A 23,453-nucleotide genomic window follows, 5' to 3' on the forward strand; every position below is an offset into this window, starting at 1 on the left:
CTTTATGATTTTTTTGGATTTAATATTTTGTGATAACCAGATAACTGTTCATTAATTTTATCTAACAAAGACAAATAATAATAAATTCCTACTGCAAGGAATTGAAACCTACATTATGACATCAATCCTAAATCTAAACCCACTTTATTCAAGTTTTCTCAGCAACAGTCACATAACTAAAAGTGCATAGTAATTTTTCTATTTTCAATGGAAATTCTGAAAAGTTTAACACTGGGGTAGAACTACTTGACATAATCCAAAAATGAGACAAATGTATTTGATATTTTAAAATATTTCTTTTGTTATTTTTGGTACACCACAACAATATGTTGTCATTTTAAAAGATTTAAGCCTAAACAATTCAAAATTATATAATCCCATTTACCTTCAATTAAACCTAATAATTTTTCAAGGTTTTTGTGCCTGAAGCTTTTCTACATTTAATTAACAATATCATTAGGTGAGTGAGTGCTTCCTAAGCTACTAGGTCAGTGGTTATCAATCTTTCTTGTTCTTTATAATCACCTGAAGAGCTTTAAAAAATACAAATTTCTGTGTCCATCTTCAGAAATTTTTATTTAATTGGTCAGGGACTGTGTGGCCTGGGCATGGGATTTCTAAAATCTCCTTGGATGATTTTAATGTGCATCTAAGCTAAGAATCACAAGACTTGACCATGTGTGCTAGGTAATTTAATATAGTTTCATTAGAACTTCCAGTAGTCCACGTGACAGCTGTTGTGGACTGTATTTAGCCTATAAACTAAATTTTGGTTCCTATCTAAATGGATTCACTTTGGTGATCTCACAGTCAATTCCTTTATAATCCATTTCCATTACACATGAACTAATCTGCCTTTGAGAAAGTTAAACATCCGGAATATACCTTACTTTTATGGAAAACATTTGGGTAGATTGTTAATCACCCTTAGTTTCTGTGGCTTAATATTCCTTTTAAAATAATTTAAAATTTCCATCTGTGTCAATAAAAAAAATCACTAGAATTGCTGCCTTAATATCGTTATGTATAATTTCAAACATCATTTTTTTTGTCTTTTAAGGTCTTCTGCATACTGGAGAGAAACACTATAAATTGTTCCAAATACCTTAACATGAAAATTGACTTTTTTCTCTTTTCACAGAAATACCTTCATGGGCTTGATGGAGAGCTTAAGGTTCTCAGCACTTATTTTATTTGTTGTATTAATTTCCACTATGAAGAAAATATATCAAGGAAAAGATACCAAGGCATCAGAAAATAGAAGAAAAGATACAAATGAAGCAAACTTAGAATCCTTAAATAATGATGGATATTTTGTACCTTCTTCCAGAGCAGACAATGAAACACATATGTAAGGGGAGAGAAAAAAAATTAGGTTGTTGTATTTCAAACAACATTGTGTGAATTTAGTAGGATGGTATTTTGAGCAGTTCTTGGTCTTTCACTAATAGTTCTCCCACCCGTATGATGGTACAGTGAATCACCTGTGAATTTGTAATAATAGACTATAAATGAAAAGGAATGAGAGCATGCATTGCTTAGGATATGGCTGTGCATTTGAGGTGAAGATTAGGACACATGTTCCATACAAATTTAAAGTGAGAAGTATGGTTAGTATATAATAAAAGAAAAGATATTTGCTCTAGTAATTATAACTCAATAAAACCAGTGATTAAAAAATGGAGAGGAAAAGGGAGGAGAGAAATTAATAAACTAAATAAGGAGAGAAGCCCAAAACCGTTTTTTAAGCCAGTTTGGCCCCCATAACTCAAGCATGAAGTTAGTATGATAGAACCACTATACTATCATGACATCTGTCATTCATGTATTAAGTCATATATTTCAAAGACCTTATTAATTTATAATTTGAAATTGCATTCAACTAGGAGCCCATGATGCATCTTCTTCCAACCTTCCATTAAAACACTGCTGGAGAAATAGAGATATTTTAGAATTTGCAAGCTATGATTGCTGAACAACATATTACAGAATGTGTTAAGTTTCTTTTAGGACCATGGAAGTGGATTAAGGAAACACATTTACTTAAGAAAACAAAGCCCACTTAAAAGATGTGTCTTCATTTCATTTGTCTGTTCCTGGAAGACATGGAGTCTGTACCAGATAATTTACCAGCTGTTTCTCAGTTGCATATTTGTGTGTCTGTGTGTGTTTGTTTTTGGTTCACCAAGAGACAGCTTTCACATCCCCAAAATTAGGACAAAAGGAGAGTGGATGAGAACAAATACTTGAATATTCTATTTGTTAGATGACAACAGCTTTATACTGAATGCTAAAACTTGTAGTTTTTATACTTAGTAGGCTAAAAGACACTTTCTGGCATTAGAATAACCTGTGAAACTCCTTGTTTTAGAAGAAACCAATCACGTGCCCAACCCAGAAATTCTGATTCAAAACATTTGTCATACAGCCTGAACATCTCCTTAAAAAAAAAAAAAAAAATCTGTATAGAGTCCCTGGTAAAGAGATAAAGAAAAGAAACCCACAAGATGGAAGATAGTCCTGAGTATAGTAAAGTCACAAAAAATGAATGCTTGCTAGAATCTGAGAATTAGCCTAGAAGTTACATATATTAAACTATTCTCAAGCTGTAGCCCTGAGAAAGGATTCCTTACTCCCACAAACAGAGATTTGGAAAAGCCACCAACATGCTAGGTTACTGTGTTACAAGTCTGAAGGGATCTTATCTCAAAAAAGAGAGGAAATTATGAAGCTGTTTTTTCAAACATTGCAAAAAAAAATAAAGGCAACATCTTGAATATTTATATCTCCAACATTTATTGAGTATCAAATATCTTTCAGGCAAAATGAAATATACTAAATAAAACAAAGGACATTATCTCATGGAGCTTACACTTTAAAGGAAAAGAACATTAAATTAAATTATTAAATGTTATAAAATGATATAATTTAAAGGAATAAATTCATATTTATAAATGTGATATGTACCTTGAAGGAAAAGAACATTTAAAAATATGTCTCAGATAATCTGATCTACTTCAGAATCCAAGAATCCAAAGAGAATATTAATCCTTAATTCAATGACATTTATTAAACAGGAATACATATCCTAGGGGGAAACAAGAAGGGGTGGTGATTCAACAAACATATGAATAAGAGAAAGTTTGCAAGGATGCAAAATAATACAAGAATGTAATTAAAACACACATTGGATAAGTTTAAAAGAAGACAGTGGCCAAAAAACCAAATCAATGATAAAGAAATTCCACTTAAAAATCTGAAAATGTGGGGGAAAAATATAAAGAACAAAATTATGAAGAAAAAAAAAGGCAATTTAAAGGACAAACCAAAGCATCTACCTAGGAAATCTGATGTTTTTGAGGACAAAATCAGATTTAGAAAAGAAGCATTAAAGATTTAGTTGCAGAATGCCTTCCTGCTATGAAGAAACCCTTGAGTATACAGACTGAAGACTCTTTATTTGCACCATATCTTCATGTTCCCATCCATTTTCATGCAGTGGGCCTTGACATGATTTTTCTTCCTCTTGAAGTGCTCCTTTTCCCACTGAATTAACTGATTTTTGGCATTCAGATACAGGTTCAATCACCATTCCTTCAATGTCTCTGACTTCTTCACTGCTTAAGAATCCCCCGGTTATATTTGTAGCAGCATAGCACTTAGCAAAATAGCAATTTTACATTTATTTGTGATTATTTGTTAACTATTAGTCTCCCCCACCAGTCATAAGCTCCAGGAAGGTAGGAATTGAACATATTTTACCTACGTATTTTATTCCCTGCATTCAGCTTGGTGGCTGACACAGAGCAAATGCTTTATCAATTATTTTTGAGTGAATAAATGACTAAACTCCCAAAATTCCAGTCATAAAAATATGAATGTTATAAATAAGAACTAAAACAACATGCATGCAAAAATGTTAAAGGCTGCATCAAAGTAATCGGATGGGGAGTGAGGGCTTCAGATGGTTTGAAGGTTTCCTTTAGTATTTTAAAATGAAAAACTATATTTTAAAATGTTAAAAAGTATCCTTTGACTGCCATCTGTGTGCTAAACACAGGAAATAAAAGCATTTACAAAAATTGAGGTTGCCCCAATTAGAAGTTTATTCTTTTGAAATAAGACCTGGTCTCCTTTCAAATTGGAAGAGATTATGTATTATCAGTTATTTTACAGTGTGAGTGGAATTCCAATCTTTTTTAAGAAGCAGGTTTTTGATAGTGGAAATGAAGAACATGAGGATATTCAGAGAATAAGAGAAAAGGTCACAGAAAAGCAAGATTATAAATACCAAAATATATTTTGTCTCTGTGTAGGATTGATATTAATAATGGTTCTACATATTTAAACCTTATGCAAAAATTTTCCTTTGAGTCACATTCGTTTAAAATTGTCTTTTTTTTTTTTTAAGGGGGGGAGAGAGAGAGAGAGAGCGCGAGCAGGGGGAGGAGCAGAGGGAAAGGGGAGAGAGAAATCCAAGCAGACTCCTCACTGAGCATGGAGCCAGAGGTGGGGTTTGATCTCATGACCCTGGGATCATGACCTGAGCCAAAATAAAGAATAGGATGCTTAACTGACTGAACTACCCAGGTGCCCCTAAAAAATGTCTTCATTTGTTTAAAATCCTGTCTAATCATTTGTCTAAGAATCTGTTTAATATCTGAGCTTGATTCTGAGCTTGATTTGTCTACTCAGACTGTGTTTTGTTTGGTTTTGTTGTGTGTCATAATTTGTTGTGGAAGGCCATAAATGTAATATAGGACATTGGGAGATGGAGAGGAGAAGGGAGTTGGGGGAAATCGGAGGGGGAGACAAACCATGAGACACTGTGGACTCTCAGAAACAAACTGAGGGTTTAGAGGTGAGGAGGGTCGGGGGTTGGGTGAGCCTGGTGGTGGGTATTATGGAGGACACGTATTGCATGGAGCACTGGGTGTGGTTCATAAACAATGGAACTTTGGAATACTGAAAAAAAAAACCATAATACGTTTAAAAAAAACGTAATATAGGACAGTCAATACTGAGGTAAATATTTTCTATACTTGTAAATGAATGCATCTTTCCTTCCACTAGGACTGTAGTGTGGGGTTTGGATAAAGAGTAGAGCTGGGTTTGAAGCTTGTTGTTGCTATAATTACCCTCTATGTACAAAGGGCTTCAAATTCCTCTAGGGGAACCTTGTGTTTAGTGTCTTCACTGTATGGATTTGGTTCTTCCTTTTGCCCTGTTACCCAGAAACAATCAGTCTCTTGCAGTTCTCCCAACTATATTCCACTCTTACTTTTACCAGATGCCTGTTACTACGGCAAGGGCATAGAGGAGAGAGACTGAGGCCGGTTATGTGAAACACGCGTCTTAGGGATGACCACAGGAGTGAAACTTTTCTTTCTTGCTTCCCTTCCCAACTGCAGGAGTTTTCATCAGTACCCCTAAGCTACACATTCGTTGCACTTCCCCACTGGAGAGAAAGGCTGTTGTTACTTAGGGGAAAAGGGCGTACTGGTCTGAGTAGAATTTGAGTAGTGGCTGCTGTGCCTCTCCCCCAAGCCAGCACCAACAGTGCTTTTTCAAGACTCTCTCTGAGCTTCCTGAGACCGCCTGGTGGGGTTCATGAAGGAATCACCTGCAAGAGTATAAACCCCCTCTGTCTGCCACCTTCAGGGGCCTTGCATGCCAACCCACATTTGATCTGTAGCTACTCATTAAACACTTCCAGCTGCATCATTTCACTAACTTACATGGCATTGAATGGCTTCTGCCCCACGTGAGTAAGTATTCAAATTCTGTTTCTCCCTGAAGGAGCCTCTCCTTCTCCAGGTTTCCAGTTAGCTGCTTTCCCATAGTATTGGTTGATTGATGGGGCATTTTCTTATTGTGAGGTTGTGGGTACACCACCTTTCCTGTTCTGTGCATGCCTGAAATGAAGCTGGAAGGCTCACTTTTATTCCTTTGATATAAAAGGAAATGTGTTTCAATTAACTATGAGTTTTCAAGACCACATTGGTCTATTTGAGAATATTTCTCTTCCTCTTCTTCATGTACTTCTAGTCAAAAGATTCTCCAATAAGTAGTGACTTATCTATTTGGCAAATAATTCTCAGCACATCTACCATTCTGAGATACATCTTCTCTAAAGTAAGTCATTCCAGCTTAAGTCATCAGGCAATAAGGCTTTATTTTGTTTCTACTGTGTTCCTTCTATCTTCTCAGTTAATTTTTTTTCTTTTGAAGACTGGAATTTTAAAAAATAGGACCCGGGGCACCTGGGTGGCTCAGTGGGTTAAAGCCTCTGCCTTCGGCTCGGGTCATGATCCCAGGGTTCTGGGGTCAAGCCCCGCATCAGGCTGTCTGCCCAGCGGGGAGCCTGCTTCCTCCTCTCTCTCTCTCTGCCTGCCTCTCTACCTGCTTGTGATCTCTCTCTACCAAAGAAATAAATAAAATCTTTTAAAAAAAATAAAAAAAGGACCCAATTTTATTAACTCAAACATTTATCCTTAGCATCTATGCATAAAGAGTTCTAATAAGGTTGTCCTAGCAATATCTCTCATATTCTTAATATGGTCTTTTCTTTAATATGAGATCTCTAAACAATTGATAAGGAAAATAACAAATAGTGCCATTAAGGATGAAGGTGGAAGAAAAGGTGTAATCTTGCAAATACATCTGATATTTTGAAAGACTGCACAAACATATCCTATGTGGTGAACTTGTTAGAAGTTATTAGGTGAATGCTGCACGAGGCCTGCAAGTGATTTTTCTTCCATGACTTAAAGAAACATGCAGAATTAGGAAAACAATGAGGTTTTCCACTCATGTAAAAACCACCTAAGTATCTTTTCCACATATTAGCCTATTCTAAGAAACTTAGAACAAAAGGTATATCTTTACTGATAGGAAGAATGTATCTTTCTCTCTTTCCCTCCAACTCCCCCCACAACCCGCTGCCATACTTTCCTCCCTGTCAAGTAAATTATGTCACTGTTATTTACTTATCAAAAATGATATTGATGGAAGAATTTTGAATTTACCAAACTTGACATGTCACTGGGATCAGTTAAATTATAATTTTATTTGGAAGTTGACTTCAACAGGAACTGTACACATCTCAGTTTTACAAGTCTTTTATTTTGTTTTTAAGTAACATTTTTTTAAATCTTTCTTAAGGCCAATTGCAAAAAGATTTCATACTTAGCTTTTATCCCACTTTACTTCAATAGCACTGTTTCTAACAGAGTTCCGGGCATTCCTTGGGCTATTTCTATAATTTGTGTCTTATATGAGTTGTGTATATACATAGGTTAACCAGGCTATAACATTGAGAAAAAGTAGAAGTAAAGTAAGTGCATTGTTTAAAAAAAAAAATCTATTCAGACAGTTGTTTGTTGGAACCACAAATCTCTTGAGTAATAAATTTAAAAATTAGATATGCAAATCATAAATTCTAGTCACTTTCAGGATTTGCTATATGGTTGAACAAAATGAAAAACATTTTAAATATTTAGTCAATAAAATAAACTCTTTGTTTCTATGTCAAGCAGCAGAGAATATGAAATCAACTTGTTTTAAGGTCATAATGTTAATAAATAGCATTTATTAATCTAACCCTAGACATATATAAATTTAGTGTGAAAGTATAGTTGGCAATATCCATCTACTCTCTAGATATATGTTATTCCAATATAATATTCACTTTCCAAAATTTATCAAATTTTCAATTGTGTTTTCCCCTTTTTCCTTCCTTTCCCTTCCCTTCTCTTTTCTTTTCTTCCCTTAGTCTTGTCTTTTTTCTAACTGAATAATTTGATCCTGAGACATTAGATGGGGCAAAGCAAGTAGATATGTAGGTAGATGGGGGAAACGGTTAGCCATTGAGGGGTACTACAAGGAACTGAGTAGTGTGTGAAAGCCCAAGACCTCAAACAGTGTTAGAAGAGTGTTCATGAGAGGGATAGATCAGCATGGCTGCCAGAATCCAAGGAAGGATTATTGGTCAGGATTCTCCAGATGAACAAAATCAATAGAATATGCACAGATATTAGGCAAGCAATTTTTTAAAAAGATTTTATTTATTTATTTGGCAGACAGAGATCACAAGTAGGCAGAGAGGCAGGCAGAGAGAAAGGGGAAAGCAGTCTCCCTGCTGAGCAGAGAGCCCGACGTGGGGCTCGATTCCAGGACCCTGAGATCATGACCTGAGCCGAAGGCAGAGGTTTAACCACTGAGCCACCCAGGCACCCCCTAGGCAAGCAATTTTGAGACCCAGGGAAAAGTTTATTCTGCAGTTTGAGTCCAGAGACAGTTTGCTGGTGGAATTTCCTCTTCTAAAAACTGGTTAAAAGTTTAATCTAAACTAAAAAGAGTTTGGTCTTTTTCTATTAAAGCCTTCAACTGGTAGGTTGAGGCTCACCCACATTATGGAAGAAAATCTACTTTACTCAAAGTCTACTGATTTATATGTTAATCTCATCTAAAAAAATACCTTCACAGAAACATCTACAATAATGCTTGGCCAAATATGTGGATACTATGGCTTAGCCAAATTGCCATATAACATTAACCATCACAGGGATAAAGAGGGCAGTAACACACGGGCATTCTGGCATGGGTGTCAGAACCTAAACAGGGAGAGGAAGACATCTCTGTGGATGGAAGCAGGACAGAGGTCTGATACGAGCTACTGAAACTTCAGAAGGGTTTCCAATTAGGAGAACAACCCAGTACGTAGTGTTGGATTCTGAATGAAGGAAGTATCTGCAAGGGAAAGAGAAAGTGGCACCAGCAGGCACCAGGAAGAGTGGGTGGCACCTAGGATGAGAGATTAGTGACCAATGCCATGTTGCCTTAATTACTTAAGTTTTATAGATTTTAATCTCTGGTGGTGGACTTCTCCATCTTCCTTCTTCTTCAACTGCATTGGCCCTTTGTACTTCTATGTATAGGTCAAAAAACCTTGGCAATGTCCTCATTTCAAAAAGTGTTGTGATTTTGTTGGAGATTTCACTGAATCTGTACATAAATTTCAGAAGAGCTGACATCCTTATAGTATTAACTCTTTTAACCAATAAGCATGCTATAAGTCTTAATTTCCCTGGATATTCTTGTGTAGTTTGGAGGGTAGAGGTCTTGAATACTTGCTGGGAGATTTATTCCTAGGATTTGACTGTGGTTTTTTGGATGCTTTCCTACATAGTATACTTTACTAATATCATTTCCTAACTGCAATTGATATATGAAAAAATGCATTTGATTTTGTGTATCCAGGGATTTGTTAAAATTCATTAATTTGGACAGTTTATCTGTAGTAACTTTTGGATTTTCTGCTTACACAACTTGTCACTGATGATATTATTTTTTCTTTTCTTAGCCTTATACATTTTTATTCTTTTTCCTCCTTCCTATTTCCCTGACAAGGACATTGGGTATAATGTTAAATAGAAATGATGATAACAAGCATTATCTTCTCACTCCCAACCTCAGTGGGATAGTGGCAGGGAGAGGGAGAAGCAAGGTCCCTGCTGAGCAAGGAGCCCATTGCTGGACTCTATCCCAAGACTCCGGGATCATGACCTACCTGAGTCAAAGGCATATGCTTGAGGACTGAGCCACCCAGGTGCCCCTGAGATTATTTCTTTCACTATATTTTGCAAATTTAATTACAATACATCTTGGTGTTGGTCTGCTTTTGTTGATTTTGTTGGGATTTCTCTGTGCCTCCTTGATCTGCATGTCTGTTTCATTCCCCAGATTAGGGAAGTTTTCAGCTATTATTTCATCAAATACATTTCCTGTCTTCTTTTCTCTCTCTTCTCCTGGGACTCCTATAATATGAATGTTTGTTGGAGTCCCTGAGTTCTCTAAGTGTATTTCCGTGTTCCATAATTCTTTCTCTCTTTTGTTCGGCTTCATATTTTCCATTATTTTGTCTTCTAGATCACTAATTCATTCCTCTGTTTCTTCTAGCCTGCTGTTCATTGCATCAAGCCTGTTTCCAATCTTGTCTATTGCATTCTTCATCTCTGATTGATTCTTTTTAAACTATTTTATCTCTGTTGCAAGGGTCTTACTGATGTCTTCTGTTCTTTTCTCTAGCCAAGTAATTATCCTTATGATTATTTCTTTGAATTCTCCATCAGGCTCATTACTTATATCTGTTTTGCTTATATCTCTGACCATGGCCTTATCTTGTTCTTTCATTTGGGATAAAATCTTCTGTCTTTGCATTTTGTCTAATTCTCTGCCTTCTTCTTTGCATTTGAAAAGCCAATTATGTCTCCTGCTTCTGAAAGTAATGGCCTCATGAAGAGGTCATGAGGTTCCCAGAGCCTGGTGCTTTGGGGAGTGTCTCAGGTGCTGCTCTATCCTTCAGACCATTTTGCAGATGATCTCCTTGCCTGTTGTGGGCCATTTTTGGTTCCTGGCCAGAATGTGGCCAGTTTTAACCAGGTATGCTCTGGTCTGCTTGTGAAATGAGACCTGAACTAACTCCACCAGAACTGGGGCCTTGCAGAACTCTGGTCAGGTAACATGATGTGGGCACGATTTTGTGCTTGTCTTCTCAGGGGTGGGAGGGCTGCTGCTCTAGGACTGAGGCAAGCTTGACTGAGAAGGGCAGTCCTGTCAGAGTGCAGGGGGGTGGGACTTGGTGTTAACACATGCAACAGCCAGTGTTTCTGCTGTACCGACCTCCTACAGGTGGTTCTGTGTTTATGCTGAGGGGTAGGAGAGGGAAATGGTGACAGCCAGCACCTTTGTTCCCAGAAAGGCAACTCCATGAGTGTTGCCTTTTGGGGACAACCTCTGAGAAGAGTAAATCATCTTCTTGCTGTGTACAACAGGTGCTCTTTAGATCACTGTTCCTGCACTGTCTGCCCAAGTACTGTTTGCCTACCTCCTCTCAAGGAGCAGTGCAGTGCCCTTACGGCTCTATCCCAGCCACACCCACTGACCTTTAAAGCTCCAGTTGTCAAGCCCGGCTGGTAGCAAAAACTCAGAAAATTTAGCCTCATTTTCCAAGCCAATGACTTTGGGAAAACATTTTCCTTGTGCATCCATCCCCCTGTTCACTCCTCTCAACCTTGCCCTTCTCTGAGACCATGGCTGCTTATCCCTCCACAGCACCTGGCATCTGTTTCTTCCCTGAATTCCATCTCTACACTTTCTACTGTCTTTGATGTGGCCTCTTCTCTCCCTTTAGTTGTGGACTTTGTTCTGTTTGTGTTCAGGCCAATTTCTGGGTTATTTAGGATGATTTGATAGTTATCTAGCTGTGTTCATGGGATAAGATGAGCCAAGGGTTTTCTCCTCTGCCACCATCTTCCTCTCCCCACAAAAGCTTCTTATGTGGTTTTGTTTCCTTTTTCTCACAAGTCTCTGGAAATAGGGTAAGTCCTTGTTCCTTCTTTTAGCTTCCAGGTGACTCTTCCCACTTCCTCCCCTTCCAACTCCAGATTTCCTTTCATCAGACTCTAACACTCAACTATAAACATTGAACTATACCTCACTGCTGCAGTCATACCTACCCTGATTGACATTCCTCATTTCCAATGATTAGCTCTTCTCACTTGTTTCAACAATACTCCTTCCTGTCTTGAATCATGGTTATTTTTAGTATAACCAGAAATGAAATCTCAAACTCCACAAGTTCAAAACTTAACTCTTATAGACTGCCTTACCCAGTCTTTCTCCTCTCAATTTCTTTCTTCTTATATGACACATCTAATCATCCAGGAAATTACATTAGTCTTCAAAATATCTTTAGGCAGTGTTTCAATTAACTGGTCTATTTTCTGTGCAACTACCAATTTTTCTGGTGGCATTTGAACTTGCAACTCAGAGGCTCCTACCTCATCCTGGGCTCCACCTTCTTCCACTCTTCTATCCCTGGAAGAAGTCACATTCCTTTTATATTATACAATATATAAACATAGTATATTGCTATCCATTTCTCCCACCCTCCCTTCCTGTAATCTCCTCACCATTATGGATTTATATAATTATTTATGTATTGACTATTATTTGAGTGGGATGGAAATAAGGAGATAAAATAAGAATTAGATAAATATGGTTCTTTATTCTACTCTCTTGAACCAGAAACCCCATATCATCAAATCAAAACTCCATTGAGATACCAGCTTACACCAGTTAGAATGGCAAAAATTGACAAGGCAAGAAACAACAAATGTTGGAGAAGTTGTGGAGAAAGGGGAACCCTCTTACACTGTTGCTGGGAATGCAAGTTAGTGTAGCCACTTTGGAAAACAGTGTGGAGGTTCCTCAAAAAATTAAAAATGAGCTACCCTAGGACCCAACAATTGCACTAGTTGGTGTTTACCCAAAAGATACAGATGTAGTGAAAAGAAGGGCTATATGTACCCCCAATGTTCATAGTAGTGATGTCCGCAATAGCCAAAATGTGGAAAGAGCCAAGATGCTCTTCAACAGATGAATGGATAAAGAAGATGTGGTCCGTATACACAATGGAATATTACTCAGCCATCAGAAAGGATGAATACCCAATTTTTGCAACAGCTTGGACGGGACTGGAGGAGATTAGGCTAAGAAATAAGTCAAGCAGAGAAAGTCAATTATCATATAGTTTCACTTATCTGTGGGACATAAGGAATAGCATGGAGGACATTAGGAGAAGGGAAAAATAAAAGGGGAGAAATCAGAGTGGTGGATGAACCATGAGAGACTATGGACTCCGGGAAACAAACAGAGAGTTTTAAAAGGGAGGGGGAGGTGAGGAGATGGGTGAGTCTGTTGATGGGTATTAAGGAGGGCACAGATTGCATGGAGCACTGGGTGTTATATACAAACAATGAATCATGGAATACTACATCAAAAACTGATAATGTACTGTATGGTGGCTAACATAACACAATTAAAAAAAAGAAAAAAAGAGAAAAGTCTCTCATTCTTTTATTGTAACCATAAATGACAAAATAATAATATCAGTAGATTTAGTTTTAAATGTGTATCTTGAATTTTATTAACCCAATTTCATAACAGAAGCTACTTTTTAAAGGCATCATTCTCTAAGATGAATTATGGAAAATTATATTGTGTTCTAACTTTGGACACCATGGATAGGATAGACATTGATTTCAGAAGGTCTCCTGAATTTGGGAAAATGTCCCCTCAACAATGTCTGATACTAAAGTGTTTTTCTAATATCATCCTTTCATCCTTTGACTCAGACACTTGTTTTTCAGAGTTTAGTCGCCAGGTTTGAATTGCTTAAAAAAAAATCCAACAAACTTTGCTACATGATTTTTAATAACCCGACTCAGTTTTTCAATATTCTGAGCAAAATGGGCAAATATAGGACTTGAGTAATAAAGCTGGGAACAAATTGTGAGCAAGTGATGGCATATTAATGAGTAATTGATTTTAAAACAATCATGTCTGAAATCAATAGGGAAAGTTAAAGAATAATTCCCAGAATTAGAAGGTGTGGGCTTCTTTCATATAAAAGTGATACATCTGAATAAAATAAATATTCATGTAAGCAAGATATGAATTTCAGTCTCTAAATAACCTCAGTATCAATTAGAAGTTCAATGGAATTAAATAGATTTTTATAATAGGAAATTGTTAGAGTCATTTGGAAAAGGCAATGTGGGAAATATACTCTCATTTCACATGAGTTTAAAGAGAAATTGCTATTTTCACATAAAAAATAAAGCTGGCTCTAGTGTGCTGTTTTGAAAATTATTATAAATGTCCCTCTGAGAAAAATCTCAAGTGTCATGGATGCCTCAGAAATACCATCATTGAATTTTTTTTATCTTGAGTAAAAACAACAACAGCATCCACAACAACAACAAAAGACACCGAAACTTGAGGTTCATAAAGATAAGAAAAAGTTACCCTCTGTATCCCTATTGATTTTAAAAACAATTAAGTTGTAGTGAATTCTCCAACGCTGGGAAGCATGATATAATAGGGCATCACAGTTTAGTTTTCAATTCATCATCATTCAAGACTTTGGAATTTTGGTGCATATCTTTGCACTCATTTTCCTTCCCTGCAACCTTTGCCTCTATAAGCACAGTTCCTGAAGAGACATTTTCACCAGGAAGACGACGTTTCTTCAAAATAATTAGGATTAAAAAGGCTGGAATATAGCTTATTCCTCTTAGAGCTGATGGCAAGCCAAGATAGATGTATCTATCAAAAAAATGTTAAAACATATTAAGTCTTACATAGTGTAGGGAGTACAAGCTAGTATTGCATATCTTTAATTATTAATATTTCATTCCCGTGTGGACAATAGCAGCTAATTGTTTTGCATGTCAATTTTATATAAGCAACTTTTTTGAACTCACTTATTCTAATGTTTGTTAAATGTTTGTTTTTTTTTTTTGGAATTTTTCATCAGAAAATTCACACTTATTTTCTTCTTTTCTAATCTTTTAGGTTTTTAAAATCTTTTTACATTAAATTGAACCTCTAATTTAAATGTAATACTGACAGCGATAGCAGTTTTATTCCAGTATCTAATTAAGAATGCTCCCAAAGAAATCACCATCAATTGTGATTTCTACTCTGTGGGGGTTTTTTGATGACTTTAATTAAGTTAAGGAACTTCCTCTTCTATTCTGAATTTGCTCAAAGTTTTAATTATGAATATGTAAAGTATCACCAAATTATTTTTCTGCATATAGTTAGTAGAATATCAAAGATCTTACCCCCTTTACTGTGTTAATCTATTTGGTTAATAGATTTTTCTCATATTGGACCATCCTTGCATATCTAATATAAACTCTATTAGTGAGTGTTTTATACATTAGATTTGATTTGTTCATTTCCTATTTAGAATTTTTGCATGCATAGTTATAAGTAAAATTAGCCTGAACTTTTTTCCTTCTACTGAACTTGTCTAATGTGAATATCAAGATTGTACTACTTTTGTAAATGAATTGGAAAAATTTCTCTTTTTTTCCATTTCTTAGAATAACTTGTTTTATGCAGAAATCATTAGTTCATTGAAAGTTTGTAAAACTTGCCTTAAAAGAATCTGGACTTGGTGCCTTTGGAGAACAGGAGTTTTCGACTGATTCATGTTTTTAAATAGCTATGAAAATATTCATGTTTTCTATGTATTTATAGTAAAATTTGGTAATGTATACTCATCTAGAAAACTCTCTATTTAATGTTTCCAAGTTGCTGTATCTATCCTTTTTTATTCTTCATAATGTTTATTTGTGTCTCCTCTCTGTTTGCCTTTCCAGATAACTGTTATTATTATTATATTTTAATCTTTTCAAAAAACAGCATTTTACTTTTTTATGACCTCTGTGGTGTGTAGTCTATTAATTTCACCATCTTTTAATTTCATCTTTTTACTTCTAAAATATTCTTATGAAACACTTCAAGAATACAGACAAAATAAATTAACTAAAATGTTTGTACTTAGCACCCAGGTTTTCTAAATGATTAAATTTTACCATTTTTGTTTCAGGCCAATTCAAAAGAAAATACTAATACATTAAAATCCCATGTGTGGCCCTATGATATTATCTTCTAGCCCTTCCTCGATGTAAGACTATGTTGAGTGTTATGGCTTTTCTTTCTAGTTTATTTTTATAGTTTTACAAAGTATATATGTATATATTAATAACATACATAATTTATACATTTTTACACTCTAAATAATTGGCATATGCTGTACATTTTATTTTGAAAATTTCTGTTAGCCCCTCATTTTAAAATTATGCTCATATGTACAGTTCTACAGTTCTACTTTTTTTCTTTTTTTGCACCACATTTCAATTTGTGAACATGCCACAATTTATTAATCCAGGTCTCTATTGGACACTTGTATTATTTGACTTTTTTCTAATATCAACAATACTGCAATAAAACTTTTATATGTCTCCTTGTGTATGTGAACAAGAGTTTTTCTAAAATATGTCTCAGGGTTGTAGAGTACACAACTTAGTAGATACAGTCCAAAAGTTTTCTTCATTAGTTTTTATTCACTACCAACATTCCTCATTATCTACAGTGTCTTCTATTATAAAGAAATTTAAAAATTTATAGTCACATTTGCTCATTTCTTGCTATGTGGTTTGTGTTTTTGACTCAAACCCAAAGTAATAAGGATCAGAGATATTAAGCTCTATTGTTGCTGGTACCTATCTGCTATTGGTCTAATTGTTATTTCTTTGTAAGCCATCTATTTATTTCATAACAGGTTTTTTTCTATTTATCTTGAAAGTCTGTAATTTTACTCTAGTATGTCCATTTATATCTATTCTACTTGGCAATTATAATTCATCTTTGATATGAAAATTCATGTCTCAAATTCTAGGGAATTCTAAGCCAGTAATTCTTATATCTGACACTTCCTCCATTCTCTTCCTAGAATTGTTTTTGAGGTGTATACTTTGTTAGTTGATCTTTAATATTATTTAAGCATTAATTTTTGTTGAATCAGTTTAGGTTATTGGTTTACATTCTGGATAAATTATTTTTTTCAGTTCACCAATTCTCATTTTAACTAGGTTGGCTTGAAATTTATTACGTATTTAGGATTCCTTTTATAATCTCAATGCTATACATTTATTCTTTAGTATTTCCAAGAGTTCTTTTGGTATTCTCCTTTCTGCTTGATTTTTCTTATAATTTGTTATTCATTTTTGATCGACATTATGCCATTTATTTACTATTTTTAAACCTATTGTGCTGGTTAAGCATACTTATTTTAAAGTCTGTCAGATTATATAGTTTAAAACAGATTAAATTATATTAAATTTAATCTGGAATGAAGCCATGTTTCAACTGGTAATTTATGTGCATATTTTTTTTTTTTTACCATTAGATTTGTTCATGTGTTTTTAAGTTTTAGCTGGCAAAACTAAACAATTTTGAGTATTTTGTTGTTGCTGCTGACCATTCTGGTGTTCTTTCACTGTATTTATTCTTCCAAAATCTCTTTTACAAAGAGGTTTGTATTAGTTTCCTAGGGCTGCCATAACAAAGCATCACAAACTTGATGGCTTAAAACAAAGTTATTCTTTCACAATTCTGAAGGCTTGAAATTGGAAGTCAAGGTGTTGGCAGGGCCGGGCTTCCTCTGTAGGCTCCAGGAAAGAACCCCTCCTTGACTCTTCTTAGCTGCTGGTAATTGCCAGCAATCCTTAGCATTCCTTGGTTTATAGATGAAACACTGAAATCTCTACCTCTGTCTCCATGGTATTCTTCCTGAGTATCTTTGTCCTTGTGCATCCTTTCCTCTTCTTATAAGGACCCTGATGATTGGAATTAGGACCCACTCTAACCCATATGACCTCATCTTAATTTCACTAATTCAAAGACTTATTTCCAAATAAAATCATATAGTGATACTATGGGTAGATGTGAAATTTTGAAGGACACTACTCAGCTCAGTCCAAGGATGTTGAACACCACCTCATGGATTACAACATTGAATCTGGATCTAATCTCTTGACTCTTTTGAAGAACTTTATTTTCTCTGGAAGCCGATCATCCAGAAACCACTGTCCATTTCTAGGTTTAGAGGCTTTGCATTCAGCCTTTGTGCTCAGCTCTATTTACGACTTTATGTTTCTGTTCAGTTTCTAGTTCAGGAAAACTGAATGTTCAGAATGATGTTTACATTATCTTTGAAACAAGATATATCCCTTTGGAATTCAAAAGATATATTGTATCTATTGTTCTTATTTGAAACAGGAAATATGTCAATACATAACTTAATGAATTATTTATCAAATTTTTTTACTTTATTCGAACTTGCACTGTCCTTTTTCTAAATTCTGAGTTCACTAATTTCCAGTCTTTTTTTAAAAAACATGTATACATTTAAATTTCTAAACAAACTTTGGAGAACTGGTTTAGCCTTGTCCCAGAGGTTTTCCTATTCAATGATTTCACTGACATAGAGTTTTTAGTCCTTCATTATTTTTTATAAATTATTTATTCTTTAACCTATAAGTAATTTCATATGTGAGGTTTTGGCAACATTTTATCATAGATTTCTAATTGCATTGCATTATGGACAGAAAATAGTGGTTACATGGTTCAACACTTTTTTTTTAACTTTGTGGCGTTAGACTTAGTTGTAATAAATGTCTATTATAGGCTGGAGAAAATATATATTCCATTGGTTGAGCTTTTTAAAAATTAATATATGTCTATTAGATAACTCTTGTACAATTTGGTGGTTCATACTTTTCTCTATCCTAAACAATTTTTGTCTACATTTTCTATTCACTTGTTGGGAATGTTTGTTGAAATTTTCCATTCTGATTTATATTTCTTCCTGTAATTTTGTGAGATTTTTGTTTTATATGTTTGAGATTAAGTTGATAGATATATATGGGTTGATTACTGGTATATATTATTGATAAAGTGTTACTTTTATTATGAAGTAATATCCTTCTTTAACTCTATTAATCTTTTTCACTTTTTTAAAATTTTTCATTTTTTTAAAGTAGGCTCCACACCCAGCATGGAACCCAGTTCAGGGCTTGAATTCATGACCCTGAGATAAAGACCTGAGCCGAAATCAAGAGTTGGATCCTTAACCAACAGAACCACCCAGGTACCCCAATCCTTTTCACTTTAAATTCTATTTTGTCTCAGACTCATTAATATAACCACAGGAGTTTGATTTAATACCTGCCTGGTACATCTTTTCTGACCTTTATCTTGAACATTCCTCACACTATATTTTTTAGGTTGTGTCTTGTAAATAACATATAGCTAGAATTTTGAAAACACTGAAACTCACATGAAAGTCACTTTAAGAAGCAAGTTCATCTGCTTTACATTTATTGTTAAATCTGATATATTTAAGTTTATTTTTTCAACTTATTTTGTATGCTTTTATTTTCCTATTTCTTAGTTCCATTGAATTTTCCTTAATCCTTTCCTTCCTTTCTAAGTAGCTTAGAATAAATGTAAGTGGCTATCCTTATATCCTTACATTTTTGGTAAAATTTAATTAATACTTCGGTTCTTAAGAACTACAAAGGAGTTCTAGATTTTACCTGCATTTTGAGCTAACAAGTTAGCCTGCCACAGTTGCATGGATGCTGATTCAAGATACAAGACTTCCAGGTCAGAGACACAGGACTTTTTTACTCACAGTACAACAATCAGCAAAAGCTGCAAATTCAGGTTGGTTTTCCTTAACCTTCAAGTTTGAAAGGAATCACACAGTGAGAGACCTACGTGGATTTTGTGCACACAGTAGGTTTGGATCATGGCTAAGGATCCCTAAGTTAAGGAAATCCCATTCTTTTAAGTGGGCTACAAGCAAATCTGCCAACCTTTGCCCTAGAGAGAATTAATATTTTTATCATCTTAGACAGCAAACTCTGCTCTATAGAAAATAAACCTCACCTATATCTTCCAAGGTCATTTATTACTCAAATATCCTTGAGAAGATAGTCCACAGCAGAAGCCTCTGCTAACAAGATATGCAGAAATGTAAAAGAGACCCATGGAGAACTGTCTACCAACAATGCCCACCTCCTATTTCTAAACAATATTAACATCTGGTGAATTTTCTCATGAGTACACTTTATTGGCTACTCTAATTAACCTCACAGAGTTTGGTACCAAATACAATTATTTTGTCTGAAATAGCATTTAATTAAGGCTGCTATCAACAGGAATCCTGGCAGCAGGCTTAGGCCAATCTACATTAGGGGCCCTTGGGGTTTCTCAACTGTGAAGCAAACACATTCTGTGCACAGTTTGTGCCTGGGCCCACCTCCACTCTACTCCTGCAGAACTTCAGGGGAACAGAGAACTGATGAAAACATGAGTCTCATGCTGTCTGCACCCTTCACAGTTCTTCACATGGATCCTTTTACTAATCAACATAAGACCTTAGAGAGTTATAAAGAATGCTACATTGTTTTTAGTAAATGAAAACGTTTTCGAACTGTCCTGTCAAGAGAAATTAATACAAATTTAACAGTTCAGGTCTCCAAATGAAAAAGAAATATGAAAATAGAGCAAAATGGAAGTGTTAAAAAACACATTAATAGGGGCGCCTAGGTGGCTCAGTGGGTTAAAGCCTCTGCCTTCGGCTCAGGTCATGATCCCAGGGTCCTGGGATCGAGCCCCACATCGGGCTCTCTGCTTGGCAGTGAGCCTGCTTCCCACCCCCCCCCTCACTCTGCCTGCCTCTCTGCCTACTTGTGATCTCTCTCTGTCAAATATATAAATAAAATCTTTAAAAAAAACCACATTATTATTATTTTGAGTTTTGTTTAAAATCAGACTTATAATAACAAAAGAATATATATTCTGGAAACACAACCAAAAGTAGTCTAGTATCTGACAAAGAAAATGTTACACATGAATGGTACTATTTTATGTACAGACTGCGCCTAGAAAGCAATTCTTCAAAAAATGTATTATCTTTACCTGAAGTTGGTAGAATCATATATCCTGCATGCCCCTGACTCACCACATTTCAAAATTCCCCAATGTAAACATGTGGAATCCACTAAGGCTCCAAAATATATAGGTGCAGGAATTCCAGCTACAATTGAAGAGAGGAGAAGGAAAAATCCATCAACAAGGAAAGAATTAAGGTACATTATTTTGTTTGGAAACATTTTAATTTTCTCTATTTGTAGAACAAATAAAGTTTAACAAAATATGAATAGAGTGTTCTGTTTTATTTTTAGAAATTAGAAAGTACTTTTATTATAAAGTTCCTAAATTGTAAAAGATAAGTAATATAATATATAAATGCAGCATAAAATTATTGATGTAGAAAAACATTGAATTAATGATTCTTTATATTTTTTTCCTGCAGTGTTTTGAACTGATCATGTGTACATTTTACTTCAACAAGGCATTTTTGTTCATTTGCTTTTCAAATCTTCTAATAGATGAAAAATAGAATTAAGTTCAGATAGATCTTTTTCAACTAAAGGGGGAGGTTCTCCATGTCTTACTGTACCACATTCTCGTATAAATTACAAAGTGCTGCAAGCAGAAGAGATATTTGCTAGACTATTACTCTGGGAGAATGATTTCATTTACTTAGTATTTAATAATGGTCTGATGCTGGAAAAAAGAGTGATTTTTACCAAATACTCTTGTGCAAAATGTATGTAACCCCACACCAAGAGACTTCTCTTCAGGCTTGATGCACCTAAAAAATAAGTAAATTCACAAATAAAATAAAAGTAGAGATTTAAACACTGTCATAGTTTTTTTTTTTTTAACTCTTTGTATGCTGGTAACACACTGGGCACTAGAAAATTGTATTATGCCTCCATCAGAAAGGATGAATACCCAACTTTTGTAGCAACATGGACGGGACTGGAAGAGATTATGCTGAGTGAAATAAGTCAAGCAGAGAGAGTCAATTATCATATGGTTTTGCTTATTTGTGGAGCATAACCAATAACATGGAGGACATGGGGAGATGGAGAAGAGAAGGGAGTTGAGGGAAATTGGAAGGGGAGGTGAACCATGAGAGACTATGGACTCTGAAAAACAACCTGAGGGTTTTGAAGGGGCAGGGGGTGGGAGGTTGGGGGAACCAGATGGTGGGTATTAGGGAGGGCACATATTGCATGGAGCACTGTGTGTGGTGCAAAAACAATGAATACTGTTACGCTGAAAAGAAATAAAAAAATAAAATAAAAAATAAATAATGAAAAAAAATTGTTTTGCATGCTCAGGTCTTGGTTATTCAAGAATAATTATCCAGTATATAACCTAGAGGTCCAGAAGGACCTCTACTTCTGGTCCTTGGCATTTTACCCATCATTTTTTCTCATTCATTTCTATCAGAGAGTTATCAAAGAAGAAAATATCAATTTCTATGCCAATATCCACTTATTGACATGGCAGTTCTTCATTAAACCTTCAGACTAAAAACAAAACTATGCAACCCTCACTGTACTTAAGTCATTTGTATTGACAAAATACAGAAAAGCCAAGAATTTGTATAAGTAAATGTAAGGCAAAAAGAAAGCAGAAATAAAAATTTTCAAAGGAATATAACAAAGAAATCCAAAGCAAACATATTTTATGTGATTTGGTACTGTTTTGAGTCACACAGATCTCTCCATTTTCTCCCAAAATTCCACCACTTTTGCACTATTGTCTGAAATTCCTATATGTAGAAATGGAGACTCTAATTCCCCAGTGGCCCTTTTTGTGTCCCACTCACTCCAGCATCAACTAGGCTAACTCCCCAAAGAATTCACTTTGAGAAGTCCACTGCATTCCCTTCCCTTCCCTGGTTAACCCAAAACTGAGAAAATAAAATCTGCTTTCTTCACAAAGGCATACAATACATTTTTACCAAAAATGTCATCTTATTGGCATTTTCTCAATGTAAGTATTTTACTAAATTTGAAAAATCTCATAGTTTGACCTAGACATTATCTTCCTGACATATAAGTTACTTAGACAACATCAGTGATTTATTCAGAAGGTAGTTAACAAAGCCAGGAGACCTAGCATGATCCCCTTAGTCCCACGGTTTCCATTTAATACAGAAAATAGGGCATTTAAATTTTGCTGAGATTTTTTTCCTTCCCCTCTATCTCTAATATAGCCCTTAATGATCTCACAGAAGCATGAAATACTAATAATGAAGAAATTATTTAAACAGTTGGAACAGTTTAAACTGTTCTATGACCACTATCATTGATTTGTGTTGATAATAACGTAGTGTTATTGTAATCACATTCATTGATTGGTGTTCGTAATTTCTAGAATTCAAGAATCAGAAAATTAGCATGCAAATCATGCAAAAATGCTGGGAGAATTGAAATCATTCTTTAAACTGGCAGATAGCATTGATGTTGTGTCCCTTTACCATCAAGGTAGGAGATCCAGGGAAATTCCACAATAATAGAGACAAACATAAGTATATTAATAAAATCCTTGGGGTTAAATTCTACAATATGGTTCTGGCAAGAGATTGGGAAAGAAAATAGAGACATGAAGAGAACCTGATTAGGTACTTGTTTTATTAGGGGGTAGATACTAATACTAAAAAGTTTTGAAGTTGATAAGTAAAACATTAATATAGTTAAGAATTTCAATAATCAGGTTTAACCATTTGAAAGATACAGCTTTCACAGCAGTGGCAGAACATCCAATATACACAGTAGTTCCCCCTTATCTGTGGTTTCACTTTTTGTGGTTTGAGTCACCCACAGTCAACTGCAGTCTAGAAGCAGATGGTCCACAGACTGGAAGATCAAAACCAGCTGAAGGCTACAGTCCCTGTATCACAGTGCCTACGTCATTCACCTCCTTTCATCTCATCATGTGGGCATTTTATCATCTCATATCATCACAGGAGGAAAAAGGGTAAGTACACAGGCACTTGGGGGCTCAGTTGGTTAACCATCTGCCTTCAGCACAGGTCATGATCCCAGGATCCTGGGATCGAGCCCTGCATTGGACTCCTTCCTCGGCTGGGAGCCTGCTTC

General features: G+C 35.2%; 2 protein-coding genes across 10 annotated transcripts in view; one reads left to right on the top strand and one right to left on the bottom strand.

Annotated features, from left to right (window-relative positions):
- SLCO1B3 (solute carrier organic anion transporter family member 1B3) overlaps positions 1–2,781 on the top strand; it is a 75,437-nt gene extending 72,656 nt beyond the window's left edge. For all 6 annotated transcript variants that reach the window (XM_080811037.1, XM_080811036.1, XM_080811039.1 and 3 more), the window contains one exon: positions 1,142–2,781. In XM_080811037.1, the coding sequence (XP_080667163.1) occupies positions 1,142–1,355 (214 nt within the window). In that variant the 3' untranslated portion in view covers positions 1,356–2,781. The remainder of the gene's footprint in view (positions 1–1,141) is intronic.
- Positions 2,782–12,903: 10,122 nt separating this feature from the next.
- The window catches only part of SLCO1A2 (solute carrier organic anion transporter family member 1A2), a 45,360-nt gene continuing 34,810 nt past the window's right edge, over positions 12,904–23,453 (bottom strand). For all 4 annotated transcript variants that reach the window (XM_080811045.1, XM_080811044.1, XM_080811046.1 and 1 more), the window contains exons 13-15: positions 21,084–21,148; positions 20,410–20,527; positions 12,904–14,172 (exon numbers count right to left, since the gene is read on the bottom strand). In XM_080811045.1, the coding sequence (XP_080667171.1) occupies positions 13,953–14,172; positions 20,410–20,527; positions 21,084–21,148 (403 nt within the window). In that variant the 3' untranslated portion in view covers positions 12,904–13,952. The remainder of the gene's footprint in view (positions 14,173–20,409; positions 20,528–21,083; positions 21,149–23,453) is intronic.

The sequence above is a fragment of the Martes martes genome (genome assembly GCF_963455335.1).
Source record: "Martes martes genome assembly, chromosome: 8".
NCBI lineage: Eukaryota > Metazoa > Chordata > Mammalia > Carnivora > Mustelidae > Martes > Martes martes.